Consider the following 23,034-nt stretch of genomic DNA (forward strand, 5'->3'; position numbering starts at 1 on the left):
AAAAATTTCTCCTCCAACTCATTCTATGCTGCACTTTCTAACACTGGAGTGTCTAGACTTTGGCCACAGTACCTTTTGTACCTTGTTAAACTGCTTAACAGTTTCCTTAAATCTTTCTTATTTCCAGTTTTGTACCCACAAATGTTTGTTGTCCACCATCCCTATCGTTCCCAAATTTGAGCAAGTTCAGCTGACATACGGGCTTACACATCTAATTTCAGATGTGGCTTGACCTTCAAGTTCTCCTCTTCTGTAAATGCACTATATTCTTGGCTCACACTGGAAGGAAGAAGTAAAAAGGAAGATATGCCTTTTTAAAAAGCATATCAGGACTTCTCCCACTCTATGAACCACCAAGTGTGAATACTTCACACATTCCTTTGTCACCAACAAGAAGATCTTTTATTGATTTTTCAGGATGTGTTATAGCTGGCAAGGACAGGTTTTACTACCCATCCCTAATTGCAGTTAAGGTGAAGGTGACCACCACAGTCCTGATGCAGGGTCTCAACCCCAAACATCAACTTTCTTTTTGCTGCACAGATGCTGCTTGATCCACCGAGTTCCTCTAGCATTTTGTTTTTTTAAACCACAGTCTCTGTTCACTCCTTCTCCACCATGCAATAATTACCCTAAGCTAAAATACCCTAATGCACTCTCTCCCCAAATTAGTGCTCCTTTCCTGTCTCTCATCTGTCTCTGTGCTACTTCTGCCTTTTCTAAACTCGTGCGTCTACTCATTATGTTTTTTCTATTCCATTCAACCATTTCCTTTAAATTTAGGACCACCCAGCCAACCTTCCTGACAACAGTACAAGGAGTCTAAAAGTGCTACACTGAAGCACTTCTAATGCTGTAAATGATGTCAAAGAGACTAGTCAAACAGGTTGAGACAAACGCAAAGCAGAATAAATTCAAACGGATGGCCAAATACTTGTTCAAATTGATAGTTTTGAACAGTACTTCAAACCAAGAAAGGGGGTGAAAAGGGAGGGACCTTCATAGCTTGGGGCTGATACAGCTGAAGACAAAGCCACAAATGATAGGGTGAAAGAAGGGATGCAAGAGACATGCAACAAGAGGAGCAAGAACTCAAGTTCTGTCATTTCAAAGGTGATGGATTAGGCCAATGTGGAGACCGCACACTCTTGGACACGTGGGTTATGAGATATCTGATGGGATGGGTGGGTTGATATTCGTGCATTGGTGCACTCCTTCAACCATTTTGCTGAGTTTCCATGCACTATGGGGTTTTGAAGCATGGACTCTATGTTCTCAATGCCACTCCAAATATCCCTTCTCCACTTTGATTAGTCATGGGCCAGGGGATTCTGAGAATCAGTGGGGATGTTGCCTTTTATCAAGGAGGCTTTCAGAACATCCTCGAGTCTTTTCCTAAGACTCTTTGGGTAATCCCATGGCATAGTATGGAGTAAAGAATCTGTTTCAGCCGTCTGCTGTTGGGCATGTGAACCAAGTGACTTGCCCAACAAAGCCCACTGAGAGTAATTAGTATCTCAACACTGACAACTCTAAAGGGGGAGAGGATACTGACTTTGATTCGCCTATCCTTCCAGTGAATTTGGAGGATGTTGCAAAGATGGTATCGATGGTACTTTTCCAGTATCTTGTGATGTCTGCTGGGGATAGTCTAATTCTCAGAAGAATATTGGAAAGCAGAGATCCTAGCTGCTTATTATTTTGTGCCAGATTTGAGATCTTCTAACAACCTTTACTTCAGTTTGCCAAAGGCTGAGCTGACATACTTAAGGCAGTGGTAAAATTTCATCATCGATATCTTCCTTCAAAGAAAAGTGGCTCCCAAGTGATAGAAAGTGGTCTACATTTTCCAAGGTCTTGCCATGAACTCTCCATTATCAGAAGGCAGTGTTATATGGTGAGGACAAGTTGGCAGAGGACTTTTGTCTTGTTGATGTTGAGTGTGAGGCCCTTTCTATTGGTATTGGTTTATTATTGTCACTTGTATCGAGGTACAGTGAAAAACTTGTCTTGCATACCGTTCGTACAGATCAATTCATTACACAGTGCAGATACATTGAGGTAGTACAGAGTAAAAACAATAACAGAGTAAAGTGTCACAGCTACAGGGAAGTGCATTGCAGGTAGACAATAAAGGTGCAAGGTCAAACAAGGTAGATTGTAAGGTCAAGAGTCCATCTCATCGTATTAGGTAACTGTTCATTAGTCTTATCACCGTGGGATAGAAGCTGTCCTTGAGCCTGGTGGTATGTGCCCTCAGGCTCCTGTATCTTCTGCCTGATGGGAGAGGAGAGAAGAGAGAATGACCCAGGTGAGCGTGATCTTTGATTATGCTGGCTGCTTCACCAAGGCAGCAAGAGGTATAGACAAGAGTCCATGGAGGGGAGGCTGGTTTCCGTGATGCGCTGGGCTGTGTCCACAAATCTCTGCAGTGTCTTGTGGTCCCGGGCAGAGCAGTTTCCATACCAAGCCATGATGCATCCAGATAGGACGCTTTCTATGATGCATCAATAAAAAATTGGTGAGTGTCAAAGAGGACAAACCAAATTTCTTTACCCTTCTGAGGAAGTAGAGGCACTGGTGAGCTTTCTTGGCCATGGCATCTACGTGGTTGGACCAGGACAGGCTATTGGTGATGTTCACTCCAAGCTTCTAGACCTCAGGACCATTGATGTAGACAGGTGCACGTACACCACCCCCTTTCCTGAAGTCAATGACCAGCACTTTTGTTTTGCTAACACTGAGGGAAAGGTGAAAGAGTCAACAATGACCTGGAGTTCAGCATCCATTGGTGTACTAATGAAATAGGCATCCATGCACTACAGTTCATTTCTTGGTTCTGAAGTGTAGGTTCAATAATTCTTCAGTTTCCCTATAGTCCTGCAGATTAGTTCCACTTCAGTGAAAAGCTCATTGAATGTGATGTGGAGCACTGTAGCAGGTAAAATTGAAAAAAAAAATGTGTCAGGGCATTGACACAGCCTTAATTGAAGGTGATATTCACTAAGATTGGCTCTGTTATGGTTCCAATGGTTAGGATCCATAACAGTTTTCACCATTATTTAAATGGTGAAAGATTGCGGCATGTTGTTATGCAGAGGGTCTTGGGAGTGCTTGTGCATGAATCCCAAAAAGTTGGTTTGCAGGTGCAACAGGTTATCAAGAAGACAAATGGAATGTTGGCCTTCATTGCTAGAGGGATTGAATTTAAGAGCAGGGAGCTTATGCTGCAACTGTACAGGGCACTGGTGAGGGTGCACCTGGAGTAATGTGTGCAGTTCTGGTCTTCTTACTTGAGAAAAAATATACTGGCTTTAGAGGCGGTGCAGAGAAGGTTCACCAGGTTGATTCCAGAGATGAGGGGGTTTGTCTCTGCGGAGAGTTTCAGTAGCCTGGGACTGTGCTCACTGGAATTCAGAAGAATGAGAGGGGATCTTATCAATCTTTTTCTTTCCTTTCTTTTATATTATATTCATTTACTAAGAGATCGTGGGATCTACAGATTTTTTTTGTATTTTAATGTTCTTTGTGATTATCTATGCCACGATTGTTCTCCTGATCTCTTTGTATTACATGTACAAACATTGATGTTATATATTAATCTGTATTAATTTGAAAACTAATAAAAAGATTGAAAAAGAGAGGGGATCTTATCAAAACATAAAATTATGGAAAGGATAGATAAGATGGAGGCAGGAAAGTTGTTTCCACTGGTAAGTGAGACAGGAACTAGGGGACATAGCCTCAAAATTTGGAGGAGTAGACTTAGGACGAAGATGAGGAGGAACGGCTTTTCCCAGAGAGTAGTGAACCTGTGAAATTCTCTGCCCAGGGAAGCAGTAGAGCTGCCTCTTTAACTATGTTTAAGACACAGTCAGATAGATATTTGCATAGTAGGGGAATTAAAGGTGATGGGGAAAAGGCAGGAAGGTGCAGCTGAGTCCACAGCCAGATTAGTCATAATCTTATTCAATGGTAGAACAGGCTTGACAGGCCAGATGGCCTACTCCTGCTCCTATTTCTTATGTTCTTGATATCATGGCTTCTATGCTACCCTGAGACAAATACAAAATGGAAATAAATTTCTGTGGACAGCTACATTAGAAGAGCATGCTCCAGGGTGTTTCTTGATCTCTCCAGCTCCTTTCATTTCTCTTTGAGCTGTGGTGTGGTGAAGACCACATCCATTATGTCTTCAGATGGACAGAATCCATATCGCAATTTCAGAAGCAGATCTTCAGCCACTGGGAAGAGGTGATTGAGGAGAATCTTGGTAAGGACATTCCCTGTGACAGATAGTGGGGAGAACCAGCTCGAGATACCTTGAAGTCGTTCAAGGAGTCGTTTCTCTGAGGTCCCCTGACGTAACCCTCCTCTTCCCAGATGTGGACAATGACATTGTGGATTTATTACAACTGCTCCTTGCTGCCAAGTTTTAGAACATCAACAGGGATACCATCTACTCTCAAAGCTTTGTTTCTTTTTAAGAAAAACAGGCATATGACCTTATCAAGAGTGCAGGCAGAGTGCTTTGGGATGAAATCAAGGGCAGACATGTGAAGGACAGAGTTAGGGATGGAGGAGAGGGCAGTGATCACAGAGGTCATGGGTGAAGGGAACCAATTCTAGGCAGAACATAGAATGCAGAAGTTTGAAAGAACTCACTTTTATGTAGGGTGTAAAATTGAGTCCAGTCAGAATAGCACTTAATTGGCAGAGAGCCTAAGTAATAAAAATCACTGGGAAATGCAAGTTAATTATGTTATAGTTCCACATATTAGTTCAAAGCATGAGAAATAAAACAAGGATTTTTCTGGAGTTATGAAGTAGAACTGCAAGACACTCAGTACTCAAAGGGTTAAAAATGCCACAGCAAGAACAGTTCATTTGGATTTGACCAAATTAAATGTAACTCTATATGAAATCACAGTGCAATTCTGCAGTGCACCTTAATCTAGTTAAAATCCTGCTTTCTATTTGCCTGTCAAACACAAAATTTCAATACACTTTATAACACTCTTCCTGTATAAATGGAAAACCATTTAAACGTGTTCCAATATGCCATGGTCTACTGCAATCCCTTTGCATATTATGTAAAAGGTACATAAAACTTCATGTGCTTCAGTAAGTCTCCAATGTATAACTGGTAGCATATGATAGGAAAGCAGAGAGCAGACAGCAAGCAAGCATCATCACCATTTCCAAGTTACTGCTTAAATACTTATTTTCAAGCTGTGCCTTAAAAAAAAGCTGAAAATGTAATAAATTTCAGTTAATTTTTCAGAAGGGATAATGCTAACTTCAAAAGTTGCATTCAAAACAAGAATACAAAAGATTTTATAATTTGCAGATTACAGAACTTATTCAATGAACTGAGCACAATTAACAGGCTCTAAACAGTCCGTTCAGGCACTCCCCAGGTTACAACAGGATTCCATTCCTGCAAAGTGTTCACAACCCGAACAGTTCGTTAGTTGGAAATAGGGCCAAAAACTGAATCTCCACATGGCAGAAGATGCCTGCAGCAGCCAGCAAATCCATCCAGCCAGTCTCCCAAACACTTATACATATGTACAGGCCGTACATAAGTCAGGTGTACATAAACTGGGGAGAACCTGAAGTTAACTGCAAGTTAATCCCGATGTTAAATAAAAGTTTGAATTCCACGCATAATTAAATGCAACTTCGATCAGTTATGGCCTTGCAAGTCAAAGATTAACTCCCCTATCTCTGCTAAATTAGACTATTATTCCAAATGGCAGTGGGTGGTTCAATTGCTCTCATTGGCTCTGGAATCAAAAGGCAAATAAAAATCTGCCAGAGTTCCTATTCACATTTACTATCCAGTAACCTCTGATAAAAACTTCACACTGCACTACAATTGAATCAGCAGCATAGAAATGAGAGAGTCATACTAAATTGTCCATGTATTAATGCTCCACGTGAAACTTCACCATAAGATTTCACTGAACTAATTCAGCACATCCTTCTTTCTTTCTTTTGTAGTTTTCCCTTAATTCTATTCTCCTCAACACATTCCTTGTGTTTGCCATCTCTTTGAGTTGTGATGTTTCTCTGGAATTCCCCAATGGATTTGTTAATGACTCTTCTATATTTACACTAGGATTAGGGCAGTATTAGGTAGGATTTAATCATCCCTCTCTTGACTCAATTGACAAGTGACAGGACAAAAGATCACTGAACAGGAGAAGTATATTCAGTCTTTGAAGTTATCATTTGAAGAGATCATAACACTTATGCCTCTGCTTTGATTCCATTTGTTTTTGTATCTACATCAGATATAAAATTGAGCAAAATTTATCAACTGCTTTTAATTTCACGTTTCTACCTTCTGCATAAGTAAGTGCTTTGTAACTTCTATGGTGAATTGCCTGGCTCTGATTTTAGGTTTAAATCTCTTATCCTCATCTCTCCCATCAGTGGCATTAATGGACTGTGGGCGGGAACACTGGCTGATCATTTCTAATAATGCCTCCGATTCTAGAGCCAAAGATGGCCATTGAACCACCCACTGCTACCTCGGATAAGATTCAGTGCACAGAGTTATATTAAAATGGAACACCATCCAATCTATGAGCCACTACTAAACCATTTTCCCACCAAACAGGAGAATTCTTAATTGTTGTTGCTTTCTACTCCCTCCACCAGTAATCTTCAAAATCTTAAAACGACAAACAAATCACCCTCAACTTTACATAATTGGAAGCTTCCAAGTCATTTCACATTATCTAATTTCAGAAACCCTGCTGAACCTACACTGCATTCAACCAAAGACAGTACTTTTTTTTTGAATTACAGTGCCCAGAGATTTATATAGTACTTTAGGTGTGGTCTAACCAGAGATTTGTATTCCTGTTACAAAACTTCTCCATGTTTATAATCTAGTCTTCCAAATAATAAAGACTACCATTGCATTTTTCATGATTTTATTTGGAAACCAGCTACTACATTTTGGTGTCCGATATTTACATTTATGGTATATTTAATGATTATTCATTCATGGGATCTGGGTGTCACTCACAAATCCAGCATTTATTGTCTATTCCCTAATTTCCATTGACCTAAGTGAGTTGTATGGCCATTTCAAACCGCAGTTAAGAATCAACCACTTTGCTGTGGGTCCAGGGCCAGACTCCATTTGCCAGACCAAATGGAGTCATCAGACAAAGTCGACAAGATGGCTTTTTAATCAACAACTCAGTAGCTTCATAGTCACCACAACAGGTATAAGATATTTTATTCCATTTCTTTATTTAATTAATTGAATACAAATTTCCCAGCTGCATTAATGGAATTTGAATGCCCCAGGATCATTAGTCCAGTATCTCTATTACTTGTCCCATAATTACTTCTTTATTATTGCATCCTTAATAAGGATTCATAGATGTGTTTAGAACTCCATCGTTGCTAGCTTTTATTATTTAAATAGTACTTGGACCTATTAGCTTTTAATATAGAATTGATGACCTCGTATTCATCTGCATTGAAGTATGAGGAATTATGAAATAGGTGGGGCACCAAAGAATTCTGGCAGCCTTAAAATTAACCCTCATGATAAGCTCTCAGCATTTGAGTATTCTACACTTTAGACACCTCTCCTTTAGGCAAATTACTTACTAATATCCTCATTCACCTGCGATAGGTTTTCCTACAATTACTCACAGGCTTTTAGTTTTCCCCACAGGAACAAATAGAACAAAATGTTCAGCTTTTCACTGCCTTTAAGTACATCTGCAATCTCTCTTTGCAGTGGCTGAGCATATATCAATTTAGATCTCTCATTACATGGGAAGCATCAACTATTCGAACATAACGAAAAGATCTCAGAATGAGGTCTCTGAAGGAGGGCTAAAAGAATTATCAGTGGATCAAATTACTATAAGTAAATCAGCTCACATGCATAAAATATGGTTAAAGTAAAATTGACAAAAAAAATCATAAGTGGATAAAATAAACAGAAAATTGAGCTTTGCACTAAATATCTCTAGTATTTCAGTTAATTTACAGAAGTCACTAATTACTACATTCCTTTGGATTCTACGTATACTTAGAATTGCAGGGAACAATACCTGTTTTGCTCATCCAGTTCATCTTTTCTGTTCATCATGGCTACAATAGCTTGTCGTAGTTCATCTGAGGAAGCAAACCTTCAGTTAACAACCATTATTGACAATGTAGCTGATGCAAAAATAAACATTTCCTCTCAAAAAATTTTGAGCAAGATACTGTATACTGTATATTCCAAGGTATTGATGTGCATGGAGGCAAATTTATTACCCATTTTCCAATGAAATAGAGCGAGTTAATTTAATATTTCATGACAGGAAATTTTTAGAAACTTAAAAGATGAAATTACTCAGTGTCTAGATTAGGAAAAAAATAATTTGAAAAGCCTTTGAGAAGATACTAAGCTAGGGAAAATTAGCTGTATAAAATTTAAGGGCAGTATCAAGAAAGGGAAGAACAACCAGACAACATAAGGAAAGATTTTTGAAATTAACGGCAGGTCTTCAGAATGGCTGGAAGTGAGTTGTGGATTCCACAGACTTTGTTCTGGTGACACTTCCATTTGCGGGGCACGTCAGTGATTTGGATATGGCTTGGAAGAATGGCGATAACATTTGCAAAAAATATTTAAAATGGAGATGGATTAAATAATTCCAGAAAGCAAGTGAACTATCAAGAGAATGACCAAGATGGTAGAATGGGAAAATTGTTTGGAAATGTCATTTAGTATTAGTTCACATTAGTTAAGTATTTTTTTCCTAAAAAAAATGGAAAGATGAAAGCTGAGCAATACAAAAGAGTTGAAAGATTTGGAAGCAATGCACATAAAGGGTCTCGACCTGAAATATCAACTGTCTGTTTCCCTCCGTAGATGCTGCCTGCCCCGCTGAGTTCCTCCAGCAATTTGTGCATTGCTCCAGATTTTCCATCTGCAGACTTTCTTGTGTCGACAGAATTGGAAGGTCAAGTTACGAAAACATTAAAAGCAGTACCTCAAATGTATCAAGACAGTAAAGGAAACTCTTCTGATGTTCTGTTTTATGGCAAGAGGTTGGGATCTAACCTGCAGACCCTGCATAAGACAACAACTGGAATCATGTGGAGTTTTGCATAATACAATAAAGGAAGGACATTGGGGATCCACTGCAGGTTTATCAGAATGATAACTGATGTGAGGAAACGCAAATATAAACACATGAAAAATTTAAGCTGCTTTTGTGGGACAAGAGGAGATCATCAAGTGATTTCATAGTGGCATGTCTGAAGGGATAACATTTAGTAGAAACAGCCCAGTTTGAATAATAGGGAGTACCAGGACCAGAACATTACATTAAATTGATGTTAAGCATAGAGACGGGAGAATTTTTTTAAAATAGTGAGCTGTGAAGATATGGAATACATAACCAAATTTGGTAACTTAAGGAAAGAGCATATTAACATTTAAGAGTATATAAGTAACTGCGGAAATGAGTAATAAATGGACATGAGACAGTTCAGCAGAATTAAATTAAGTAATATATATGGGCATAAGTACCAATTTGGAAGGCAAGGACAAAATGTAAAATATTACTTATAGAAAGATATTTTATTTTACATTAGAAATAAAATCTAATTATTGCCACATCTATATTTAAATTGAGGACCGCACTAGAGACCATGATTTCATTTGTATTTTCTCTAAAATCTCAGTGCTCCATAATTTCAGAAAAATTTTCTGTCTCAATAAAGGAGCTCTCAAAATAAAAGCAACACTTAAAGTGGAAATAAAACAAAGGACTATAACAGGTACATGCACAAACAATTGAAATCAACCTTAATGTCATGAATAATACTAAATAGGACTTTAATTTCAAATTATGCTTTTTCAACAAAAGCCTCTTTTAATTAACAAAATGTTAATTGGGTCAGAAGATCACCAGAGATGGTAAGCTGTCTCATAAAACCAGAATTATTGCTTTTGAGAGACCAAAAAAGTGCTATTTAATCAAACAAAAAAAAGCAAATTTATTATCAATTGTAACCAAGCATAATCTCCACTTTCACTTGTTCCAGTTAATACAGACAGAGACAGCTGTCTTCCTGATGTGCCCTGTCATCTAGCTACAGTAGATTTAGCATATGCAGAGCATTAAGCTTTCAACCCCTGAGGAGTCTCAGATGCACTCCAGGACACAGATGTCATAATAAACTTGAACTCTGTTTCTTCAGAGGATGGCAGCTCCGATGTTCTTCCTTGGAATGATGCTGTTCTATCCAAACAATTTAATTTTGAAGCAAAAATTGCAGATGCTCAAAATCCAAAACAAAAATAGAAAATGCTGGAAGTCTCTCTCTTTGTAAGATATGGAAAACAATCCTAGTTTCTGTCCTATTCAGGGCTCCCTCCTCAACTACTTTTTCCATTGTACTGATGGTACTTCTTCCTGCACTCATACAGAACTTGAAAGTTTCATTACCTTTGCTGCCATTTTCCATTTTGCTCTCACCTTCACATGGGCTACATTTTACTCATTCCTTCCATGGCAGTTCTAATCCATCTCAGGCAAAAGGTTAATGTCCATTATGACCCACCAACTCCCAGAGTTATCTCAACAACACTACTTCCAGTAAGGACTCCATTCCATTATCCCAGTTTCTTCATCTCTGACACAGTTGCATTGATGATGATGATGAGAGTTTTCCATACCAGTGCCTTTACAGTGTCTTTCTTTTCACTTAACCATCCCATAGTTGACAGACTCTCAATCATGTCTCCTCGAATTCCCGCACTTCCGCTTCCACCAACTCTCCTCCCAGTCAGATCAGTGATGGGTTACTCTTGTCCTCATCTGCCACCCCACCAGTCTTCACAGTCAATGGATTAGCCTCCATGATTTGTGTCAAATAAAAAGGATTCCACCATCAGCCACATGTTCCCTCTACCCTCTCATTTTACAATTTCCCATGGACCAATAGTTGTGACTCCCTTCACTTGCAGGACTTCCAATTTAGTGTACTCCATTCAGAGCTCACAATATTGTCTCCTCGAAATTGCAGAAACCACATACAGATTGGACGTCCACTTTGTAGAATACGTCCGTTCAATCCACAGGGTGACTCTGAGCATTCAGTTGCTTGTCAATTTAAATATCTGTCGCCACTCCTTCTGATTTCTTTGTCTTTGGCCTCCTTCATTGTTCAATGGTGCTAATGTAAGCTCAAGGAACAGGAGCGCTTCTTCCATTTGAAGATGCTGCAGTTTTCAATACTCAATGTGAATTTAACAATCTTGGGTGACCACACTTTCTCTTTATTTCTTCTACACAGATATAGCTGTACCTTTCTGTTTTCATTTGCTTCTTTCTCTTCTGTGTCTAACTGCCTGTTTTTTTTTTAAGTGATTGTTACCTTAATAACATTACTCTGCACACCGTTAGTGAGGTTCCATCTGTTCGCTCTGCACACCCCACCGCACCTCACCCTGTCCCACCCACACTGACCTCTGTAGCTTAAAGCATGCTTGTTTTCTCACTTTTCCAATTCTGAAGGGTCTTTGATGTAAAATATTCATTCTTGTTTTTTTTAAACTCACCCCATAATTTTTTCACCAGAATACTTATCAGTAAAGGTGTTTCAGAATGTTTGAAAAAAATAATGTCACAAGTCATCAATAAAGGCTAATTTATTTGATTTTTGTTAATACTGTTAATTACTGTTTTTGTTAATATTTGTCTATCTTTTTTGAGAGAGAAGGAATATTAAAAAGGCTGAAGAAATTAAAATATTCATTTATTGCTGTGGAAACCATCAAGCATAAAGCTATTCAAATAAAATCAGAATATTCATTTTCTTTATTCAGTAACACCCCTTCCCTGGCAAATTTTTTGATCTATTCCCTCCTTCTTGCACAGTCAGAAGTGAATTACAATGTATATAAGAGAAGCATCAGAAAGCAAGTCTCTGGTTAATCGTGGAACAAAGTGCTGAACAGGAAAAGCTTGCATTCTCTCAATGCATTAAGGCATTAATGCCATCATCCTGGGAAATCTAAATATGTGCCATTCATTGGCACATATCTACAATAACCTATGCTGTCAATCTTACAGACAAAATTGCTTTTGTATATTCACACATCAGTCTGCAGGAAAGCAAGGTCACAATTCAGTTTTCTTCATTCTAACCTATAGTTTAAACACAAGATTCTGAAACAATGAATTTTAAAAAACTGAAATGCTATTTAATTGGGAAAATCTAATCCATTTTCAGATTACAAGACAAATACAAAGTTTGTTTTAATATTTAAAAAGAACCCTGCTCTTACTATTTCTGAAATCATTAGCAAATTAAATCAGTGGCTACTTGAACAATATCTTAAACTGTCTGAAACAAATCCACATTTATTCCAATGACAAATGAATAGCTGCAGGCAAACATGCACCATGAATTAATTCTACTTAAACATTCTCAAGTTTCTTGACCCTATTTTCCAAAGCAATTCTTTTAGCACATATTATCTTCCCTCCTACCCAATAGTCACTTTTTGTAAATTTCACCTGTCAGTCTACATGCAATTTCCATCCACATCACACGATTCCCATTGCACAAGACAGAAGTATTTGCAGTTCTCTCTAAATGGGCAATATAATCAACATTTCACAAAATTATAGTAAACATCATTCCAGAAAATGACAGCCATATTTTGCAAACATATTGTGGAGAGATTCATTTTGACCACACTGCTGAAACAAACTATGCACTGGTTAGGAGACAGGTAGTTCTTGGACAGAGCTTACTGTAAAAGAGAAGCTTTGGAGTACAAATAGCAATATTTGTGAACAGGAATAAACAAAATCTCTCAATCTTATTATAGCCAAAGCCCTTGTTAAAACCTGAAACAAGCTTTAGATGACTGTATCACAAAGGATAAATTATGTAGTAAAGTCACTTATAGGATATGCATTCCTTAGCTAATTTGCACAAGAAATCAAGAGCAGGAGGCGGCCTCCTGGACCCGCAAGCCCACCCCACCATTCAATATCATCATGGCTTTTCTATCCCAGGCCTTGAATCCTCTTCTGTGCCAGATCCCCAAACCCTTAAATTCCTTTATCTTTCAAAAAATTATCGACCTTCACTTCAAATATCTCTAGGGCAGAAAATTCCAGAGATTTATTACAGAACCTTCTGCGAGAGAAAAAAAAATTCCACAAAACTAGAGTTTAAGAGCTAGCTCTTTACTATCCACTCAATTTGGACCCGCCCACCAGTGAAAACATCTCAACATCTACCCTGTCATGCCTTCTTAGAATCATCTATGTTTCACTAAATCATGCCTCATTCTTCTACAATCCAAAGGACACTGGCACAACATGTTTAGTCTCTATTCTTTTTGACTGCTTCTAATATCTGTTCTCTGGTGAGGGAACCAAAACTATGCACAATGCATGGCCTCACCAAAATCCTGTAGAATTGTGAACAAAACTTTCTTTTTGCCAAACCAAACCCCTCTGCAATAAAGCCCAAATTGCCACTCTCAAAGACCTGCCAACTTTTAGTAATTCATACACAAAAACACCAATCTCCTCTTGAACACTCAATAAAATGAAAAAGATTCAAACCAGTGAGATTCTGCTCACCAACTACTGGGATACCCTGCTATGCTTCCTTGGACCAAAAAGTAAATCAAACTTACGCACCTGACCACTGTGGATTGAACACCATGAATGGTATTCCCATTCAAAATCAAGCTTAACTACAACATATTGCTGTGACATCTAGTTTTGACAATGTCACATCAAAAGTTAAGCCTATCAAGCAAAGACTTAAATCCTGTTATTGCTCAGGTCAAAACCCTGGTCACAGTAAACCAAGAAATAACGAAAGCTCTCTTACTGTTGCATAGATATGATACACCGCTTGAATATCTTTAACATTAATGCAGTAATGTGAAATAACTTGATTTACAATTATATCCTTATTTACGAATGAGGAACTGAAGCCAACTCTTTCAAACTGTTGGTAAGCATGGAGAAACAAAGGATTGCAGATGCTGGAATCTAGATGAAAAACACTACGATGCTGGAGGAACTCAGCAGGCCAGGCAGCAACCATAGAGAAAAGCAGGTGATCAACGTTTCAGGTCAGGATCCTTCTTCAGGACTGAAGATAGGAAAAGGAGAAGCCCAGTATATAGGAGGGGAAAGCAGAGCAGTAATAGGTGGACAAAAGAGGGGAGGCAGGGTGGGCACAAGGTGGTGATAGGTAGATGATAGGTAAAGGATAGTGATAGGCAAGTGTGGGGGAGGAGGGCAGAGCAGATCCACCGGGGCATGGGTCAAAAGCAAGGAGAGAAAGGAAAAAAAGGGGAGGAAAAAAAAGAGAGAGAGAAGCTAGGAAAGGGAAGAAGAGAAGCAGCATGGTGGGGGGGGGGGAAATGAGGTGAAGGGGAGTGGGGATTACTTAAAGTGGGAGAATTCAATGTTCATGCCATTAGGATGCAAGGTTTCAAGACGGAAAATGAGGTGATGTCCCTCCAGCTTGCCCTTGGAATTCTCCCGGCAGAGGAAGAGGCCGAGGACTGATAAGGGTCCTGACCCAAAACATTGACCGCCTGCTTTTCTCCACGGATACTGCCCGGCCTGCTGAGTTCCTCCAGCATCCTAGTGTTGGTAAGCATGTTTTTTTTTACATTTCCAGCCATAAAGCATTTGTGGTTTAACAAAAAGCATCATTTTATTCAGGCAACATCAGACAGATGTCAAAAAGTTTAGATTTACAGCACAAGAAAATAATGCTGCAACAAGTTGTTGTCAATGTTGGGGAACTGAATCACTCAAATGATTCAGTGCAATATAAGTATTTGTCAACCTGTGTTGTGGGGAAGTATATAATGCAAGACAAAAACAGATTATAGAATGTAAATACTTAATTTAACATTCCTATGAACATTAATACAGTGACAGATAGCATTAAGTTTGTCATCTAATATTAAAAGGAGAAATCACATCCAAACCCTGCAAGCTTAAGATCGCTGCAAGTAACCATTGAGAAGAAATTATTGCACTTGTGTTTAAAATTGGATTAACATCGTTAAATTTTAATTATTGCACAAAGACAAAGAAGTTTGCATTTGGCACCATAGGTCAATTGTTAAATTGTCTGTAAGAACAGTCTCCATCGATATAACTTGGAAAAATATCACTTCCCAAATGCAACTACCCAAATTTCATTTTCCATTATGCAAAGTGCTCAACGAGCTGACTGTTTTCACCCAATAGGCATCTCATCAGCCTTTTCAAAAAGAGGCTTTTGAACATTTATCTTTGATAAAGAAATTTTAAAACTTTCTGAATATACTTAAAAAATGTAAAAAGTTAAAAAAAATTAAAAATAAAATTTGAAACTAAAAATATTTAACAAAAAGTGAAAGGTAAAAATGAAAAACAAAAGTAAAAGGAAAAAACCAAAAGTAAAAGTAAAAAGTAAAAGTAAAAGTAAAAGAAAAAAGTAAAAAGAAAGTAAAAGTAAAAGAGAAAGAAAGATATGAAGAAATTTAAGAAAAAGTAAAAGAATAACAAAATAGAAATAAAATAGACAACCTTATTCTAATAAATAGGCTCACCAACTATAGCACAATCCCCAATGGCTTAAAGCCAAGAGGTGGGATGTAAAGTTCATCTTCAGCATGTACCATTGAATTCAGTGACAAGTCTAGGCACAAAATGGGAGATCAAATGGGAGCATCAGACTTCCAGCTCACCCAACTTCCACATTTCAACAACAAGCACAGAAGGAGAAATTAAAGCAAGTGGTTGAATTACACAGTGAACCAAGACTGGAAAGAAATGAGTATAAAAAAAAGCCATAAGCAAAACTTGATGCAGAGTTTCCTGATCTCTCATAGAAATAGAACATAGAACAGTACAGCACAATACAGGCCCTTCGGCCCACAATGTGGTGCCGACCTTTAAACCTCGCCTAAGACTATCTAAGCCCTTCCTCCCACATATCCCCCTATTTTAAATTCGTCCATATGCTTATCTAGTAACCTCTTGAATTTGACCAATGTACCTGCCTCCACCACCGCCCCAGGCAGCGCATTCCATGCCCCAACCACTCTCTGGGTAAAAAACCTGCCTCTGATATCTCCCTTGAACTTCCCACCCATTACTTTAAAGCCATGACCTCTTGTATTGAGCATTGGTGCCCTGGGATAATCTATAAATATAATCTATAAATAAAAGTGAAAGTGGATTCTCAACTAAGAAGAACAAGGCAATAAATAAATTCCTTCAACAAAGAGCTGTAAGAATCTGATAAATAACGAAGAAATATGTTCACATAGTCTAAATGAACTGGATACTTATTTACCCAGAGATTAAAACAGAAAATGCTGAAAATGCTCAGCAGGTCAGAACTCAGCAGAACTCAGGAGAGAGAAGTTGTTATTATCAAGCTACAGGGAGGATGAAGGAGGAATGGCTAGAACATAGGGAATACCTCTGATAAGGTGAGGTCAGATAAATGAGATCTTCTAATCAGAGGTAATTAGGGTGAGAGAATATGATCTCTCGTTCATAAAAGCAGGTATGGAATAGAACACAGACAAAAAAAAATGTAAGAGTTGAGAAATGCTGGGATGCAGAATATGCCAAGCAGGTCAGGCTATGCTAATGGACAGAGAAAAACTAAGCCAATATCATTGGTCCATTTTGACACAGAGAAATTAAGTCAATATCAAGTCAGAAGGAATGCACCGTGTCATGTCAGAAGATGAGGTGCTGTTCCTCAACCTTGCATTGGGTTTCACAGTAACATTGCAGGAGGCCACAAAGAGATAGGACAGAATGGGAGTGGGATGGAAAATTTAAGTGGCAGTGGTAGGAAGCTTGGGGGTCACCACTGTGGACTGAACGCTGGTACATCACAAAGCAGTAACCCAACCAAGAGGAGATCAAATTATGAACATTGAATGCAGTACACTGCATCATTGCTTCAACTGGAAGGAACCCTCTCCTCCTGGACAGAGGAAGAATAGAATTGCCCCAGTCATCACCTCCCACTCTATCAGCTACTGAACTCATCAGATCATTCTTCACATTTTCTGCCACCTTCAATGAGATTCCACCACCAGTTAACACATTTCTCCTTTCAGCTTTTCGAAGGTTCCATTCCCTCTCAACTCACCGGGCTGCTCTTCCGTCTCCCCCAACCACTCCTCATCTTAGGGCACTTTCCTATGCAAGTGCAGGAAATGCCACACCTACCTTTTGCCTCTTCCCTTTCCATCACCCAGGGGCCCCAGCTGTCCTCCCAGTGATTTATTTTTTGTACTTCTTCTCACTTGATATTCCTAATGCAGTTTCCTATCCTCTGGAGAAAACAAACACAGATTGGGTGACCTGTCACAGTGTCAAATAAGGAATCAGCCATTCGGGACTGACATTAGAAGAAATCTCCTTGCCCACTTTGTAGTGAATTTTTGGGACGAACATTCCAGCTAAGAATGCTGCGGAGGTTCAGTTGCTGAGTATATACAAGAAAGAAATTGATCAATTTTTCCAATATAGGGGAAATGGAGTATGGGGATCATGCAGGAAAGTGGCCCCAAAGTAAAAGATCAGCCGCAATCTTACTCAATAACAGAGAATGTGCAAGTGCCCAAGTGGCCTGCTCCCATTCCTAGTTCTTCAGTACCACACAGATAGAAAGGCATAGCTGTGCCATTCGGTACCAATTTTTTGCCATTTCAATTCCGTCTTCGTCAATATATCCAATCTAAACTAAACCTATCAGAATAACACTGTTGTTGATGAATATATTTGCTCCACTGTTGCCTTGTCTCTCTGTTAATTCTTACAAAATAATAGAGAAATAAATCACTGATTACAAGAGCCAAGAATTAGACTTGGCTGCAGTTTACTGTATGCAAAACTGATTTCAAATTTCAGAGAATTGTGGGCATAAACCTTCCTGCTGCTCTATAGTTTGGAGATCATGCTTTGCAAATTATATTTTTGTGCTACATTACAAGAATTAAATAAACATTCAAGTCAAATTATAGAACACTCACAGGAAGTACACTCCTTGACTTCGGGAAACCGGGGAACTCATCATAAAAAACATACTCAACGGAAAAGCAGCTGAGTCAGTAACAAGCATTGCTGGAACAAACACAAACTAAAACCAAGAGAAATAGAACATAATTGCACACTGGATTGCCTCAATGAAAATCTACTAGTCTCTGGGATGTAGGTGTTTAATGATGGCTAAATACTTAACCACAGGAATGACAAATGAAAAATTCCTTTCAAAGCAGAGTGCTCCGAGGATACCCTTCTTCAGCTCCAATTAACCAGCAGTAGCAGATGCTTACTGGGAGGTGATCTAATAAACTTACAAGCCAAAGATCATACACCATAGAAATAGCAAAGAACTTGGCATAGAGTTACTTTGAAGTACAGTCTACAATCTATTTCATTTTCAAGGTAAGAAGATGACACTCATTTCTGAAACAAAGAAATGAGAGAAGTTGACGCTTCACCTCAGTCCCAGAACGGCCAACCAAATTATGATAAAGTTCAAGTGGTATCATCTTAGCATTCAAATGAATCAACCTAATTGTCACTGGACTATTCAGATTTGAGAAGGCATTACAATATAAATCCATTTTAACTACTTTTTTATGTCAGCCAAATCTGAACTAGTAATAGTAATGGGGATCTAAGCATTACCATGATGGAGACAGAACCGTCAAAACAGGATTAAATTAACATGCATTGCATCTGATATGCTACATTTCAATCAAGTTAATAAGTACAATACTCCTGAGTTGCTCAGTAAATTTATGTATTCAATAACAAGTTGCAAGAGTGTTAGCTCATTTCAGCTGGATGGTAGAAAGACTGCTAGCATCAGCCTCTACAACCCACCTAAGGAAATCTACCAGGGAACTTGACTTCAGGGGAGTAGATGTGGGAAGGAGAGGGAAATGGAATAAATGCACAATAGGATAGGCATTTCTCAATCCATGAAATACGAAGATTGATGATGGTTCTGCAACAACATCATGAATACTGGATTCATGCCCAAACAGGGCCAACCCATTTAACTGACCTTCCTCTACCAGGGTCTCACTTAAGGTTTCAAGTGGATCCCATGAAACTCTCTGTCCCAATACAAGTCCTTTCTTTATGCTCATGGTGTAGGCAAATGCCTGACAGGTGCCCAAAGAGCAATCCTTGTGCTCCTGTCTTTATGTATTAAAAGGGCAATATCATCAGCAAAGAAAAGCTTCCTGATCAGCACCTTTCCCTCTCTTTAATCTTCACCTTAAGTCATGACAGTTTAGAGTTTCTCTTGCACATTGATTCACTCTACTTTCCACATCTTTAAACATGCATTTCATAAGCAGAGAGGCAACTGCAAAGAGCATAGGGGCAAGAACATCCCAGAGTAAACAGTTGTCTTTATTTTGTAGTATTAAGAGCAGACAAGAGTAAAAGGGATTAGTGGGTATCCTATCTTCCGGGAATGCAAATAAGCCAGCTCTGTTGACAGTGTCGAATGCTTTGGTTAAAAATTGGGTTGGTATAGGATGGTGGATTTTGCTCTCCGCAGTTTTCTTGACCAGCAACCTTTCACTGCATGTTCACTTTGGAATGGTTGCTACCACCTTCAAGAGACCATTGAAATGCCAGTAAATAAAACTTGCATACTTAGCGCTATCATAGATGCTGGGCAAACATGGACAACTTTGGCAAACCAGGAGAAAAGATTAAGCAACTTCCATCTATGCTACTTGCATTGCATACCCAGTTTCAAATCACAGAGATTCTTCAAAGACAAATTTACCAAGCATGACAGCCCAATACAAACAGAGATGATTGCCCCTGTTTGGTTATCTGAGGCGAGTGAAAGGTAGTCACATTCTGAAGCACAAGCTACATGCAGAGCTACTGGAGCGAAGTAGAAGATGCCCCAAAACTTTGCTATCAAGTTCCTATCAAGGCATGTGGAATTGAGACTATCTCCATAGAAAACCCTGATAAATGATCAGAACAAGTGGTGAAATCGTCTCTTTAAGAGCATCAAAGTCCATAACAGTAATTGGCTTCAATAGCTTGAAGCTCAGTATCAATCCAATTATGACCCATGCACTTTCAATCTCTGTTGTCCATCATGCAAATCTAAGACTGTATTATTTAATCACATGGGAGTTTGCAAGCCATCGAGGTATTCGACTGCAATATCAACCATTTTCCACAGGCAAAAGGATGTCAACATTGCTTTTACTGTGTCAAAGAAGTCTCACAATTGCTCAGCCATCAGAAGTTAATCTTATTGTTCTCGATAGTGAGTTCAGGGGCATTATGGTAATTTCTTTTGATGATTATTGCATGTCCTTTATGTCTTTTCTTTTTCGTCAGAGGCAATCCCTCAGAGTTGAAGATGAATTTCTGCCACCACTATTCTGCGGCTCTGTGGCTAAACAGATGTATGTGGAAGCTACAGACTTAACCACAGGTGGGCAGCTGTTACTTAATGGGCCAAGTAAGTGGGTTGTTCAGGATAGCGTGTGCTCTTTCTGCTGTATGCACTTGGCCTCCAGATGCTCCCATCACAGAGACTCGATATATTCATTATCTTCCCAGATGCTCCCTTCTCTATTCTGAAGGGTCAAGTGCCAGTGATTTCCACAAGTCAGTGATGATGTTACCATTTTTCAAGGAGACTCTGAGAATGTCATTGAAGCATTTCTCTGACATCCTAGAAAGTTCTTGCCATGAAAAAACAGAACTGAGTACTTGTTTCCGAGTCAGGCCTGCAGACAATGTGATCTGCCCACTAGAACTAGCTAGGCACAACCAGAGCCACAAGGTCGGGTATGCTGTGCTTGGAGAGGATGATGACATTTATCCATCTATCCCATTTAAGGATTTGTTGGATTTTCCAGAGACAGCTTTGGTGCAAGTTCTCCAGTTCCTTGAGATGTCAACTGTAGGTAGTGCATATCCCTAAAGTGTACAGGGTCACTGCCACTTGGTGGAACTTGAGTTTAGTCCCCATTTTCAGATCTTGGCAATACTGCACCTCACCTCCAACAAACTTCCTGCTGATCAGAGTTGATCAACAGGATGAACAAGAAACTGTCCAATCTGATGCTGTCTCCATTCCAAAATGCTGATCACCTCAACATCAATCATTGATTTATTGTATGCAGATAATACCTGCATATGTACACATTCAAAGGCCAAACTTCAAATCATTCTTGACTCCATCACTGAAGCAAATGAGAAAAAGGCCTTACTGAAGCTAAGGGCCTTACACTGAACATTCTTAAGGCAAAGATCCTTCAATAACTAAGCACCAGTGTCCTCAGTTAACTGAAGACTCCAGAAGCACATTGGAGAGTGTGGTGAATTCCGCCAGTTGTCAGCCTTCATTGATAGACGGCTCTCAAGATTGCAAAAGGAATCCAAATTTTCCAAGTCTCATCATGGAGGAATATTCAGTGGCAGAGGCCAGTTTATAGAGGTGGCATATCACAGCCTTGGTTGATCCCAGCCTGCACTGGGATTGGGTCTGTCATTAGTTAAGGTTATGATGTGCATATCATCACATAGCAGAAATCGAAAGGTCACAGAATTCCGAGGATAGCTAAATTTGGGAAGCATTCCCAATAACTCTGTCAATCTAGAGGGATTAAAGGCTTTTGTGAGATTGAGAACTATGCACGGCAACTGGTACTGCTCCCTACAGTTCTAATGAACATTATACACTGGAGCTCACATCTATTTTACCTCTTGGAGGGTGTCCACATTGTAACTCTGGGAGGAACTCTTCAGCCACGAGGAGGTGGTAGATGTGGGGGTTCCTTGTGATGACTTCCCTGCAACAAGACAGCAGGACGAATTCTCTCCAATAATTGCAACTGAATTCATCTCCTTTTTCATTTGGGGATACAGAGTCACTGAGGTGCCTGGCATGTTTTCCTTTTACCAGAGAAGGCCCATGAGGTCATTGACTGATGCTAGAATTACTCTTTTGCCTTGTTTAAATACTTCATAAAGATTATCTGTTCAGAAAGGCGTTGCCTGACAGGGTGGTGGAGGCAAATTCATTAGGGGCTTTTAAGAGGGGCTTGGATGGGCACATGAATGAGAGGAAAATGGAGGGATATGGGCATTTTGTAGGTAGGAGGGATTAGTTGTGTTGGCACAACATTGTGGGCCAAAGGGCCTGTTCTGTGCTGTACTGCTCTCTGTTAAAACCTTGTTTTTCAACTGTTCTTTGTTTTATTTCCCAACCTCTTACCAAGCTGGGGGAGCAATGTGACTACAGTGGATAATGAGCTATGGGATGGGGTTGCAGACACTCACCTTAAAGACAGACTCTTTATTGAGGATGTCTTCAATGTACTCATTCCAGCAGGTGCCAACTGACCTTCAGTCTGTAATAACGTCCCCTCCATTTGTGGTTCTTAGTGTGGTGGATCCTTGAGTGTTGGGTCCTGGATGGCCTTCACAACGTTGAAGATTCCATGCATTTCATGGTTATTGGCTAGTTGCTAAATGTGAAATCTTTGCAAGCATCATATATCCTTAGGTCACAACTTATCTGTTGAACCTAAGCCTTCAGATGCCTATAGATCGGTTTTTCTGTCCCTTTGAGATTTGATGATGATGATTCCAGTACAATCAATAAGTTCCTGGGTCCTATTCTCAGTGTTTCCTTCTGGAGAAGCCAACAATATCTGCACAGGTGCCAATTATTGTGAACTAACAACAGAATAGGCACAGTAGACACTGTGACCCCTGCAGGTTGGGGCCCTCAAGTTGTTTGCAAGGTACCACAGAAAGTTTCTTTGCAAGGTCTTTTAAGTTCTTCAGTCTTGATTTTCCTGCAGCAATGCTTTTGTTCCCTTCACTTGGTTAACTGAGATGACAGAACAGTTTAAAAAATAGATAATCCAGCAGTCATTTACACCCGTTATGACATGAATGATATGGTCCCAGCTCAGAAGAG

At 39.3% G+C, this 23,034-nt stretch overlaps 1 protein-coding gene across 2 annotated transcripts in view; it reads right to left on the reverse strand.

Annotated features, from left to right (window-relative positions):
* snx29 (sorting nexin 29) overlaps positions 1-23,034 on the reverse strand; it is a 423,313-nt gene that overhangs the window by 332,891 nt on the left and 67,388 nt on the right. For both annotated transcript variants that reach the window (XM_052021671.1, XM_052021672.1), the window contains exon 12: positions 8,091-8,154. In XM_052021671.1, the coding sequence (XP_051877631.1) occupies positions 8,091-8,154 (64 nt within the window). The remainder of the gene's footprint in view (positions 1-8,090; positions 8,155-23,034) is intronic.

The sequence above is a fragment of the Pristis pectinata genome, chromosome 8, assembly GCF_009764475.1.
Source record: "Pristis pectinata isolate sPriPec2 chromosome 8, sPriPec2.1.pri, whole genome shotgun sequence".
NCBI lineage: Eukaryota > Metazoa > Chordata > Chondrichthyes > Rhinopristiformes > Pristidae > Pristis > Pristis pectinata.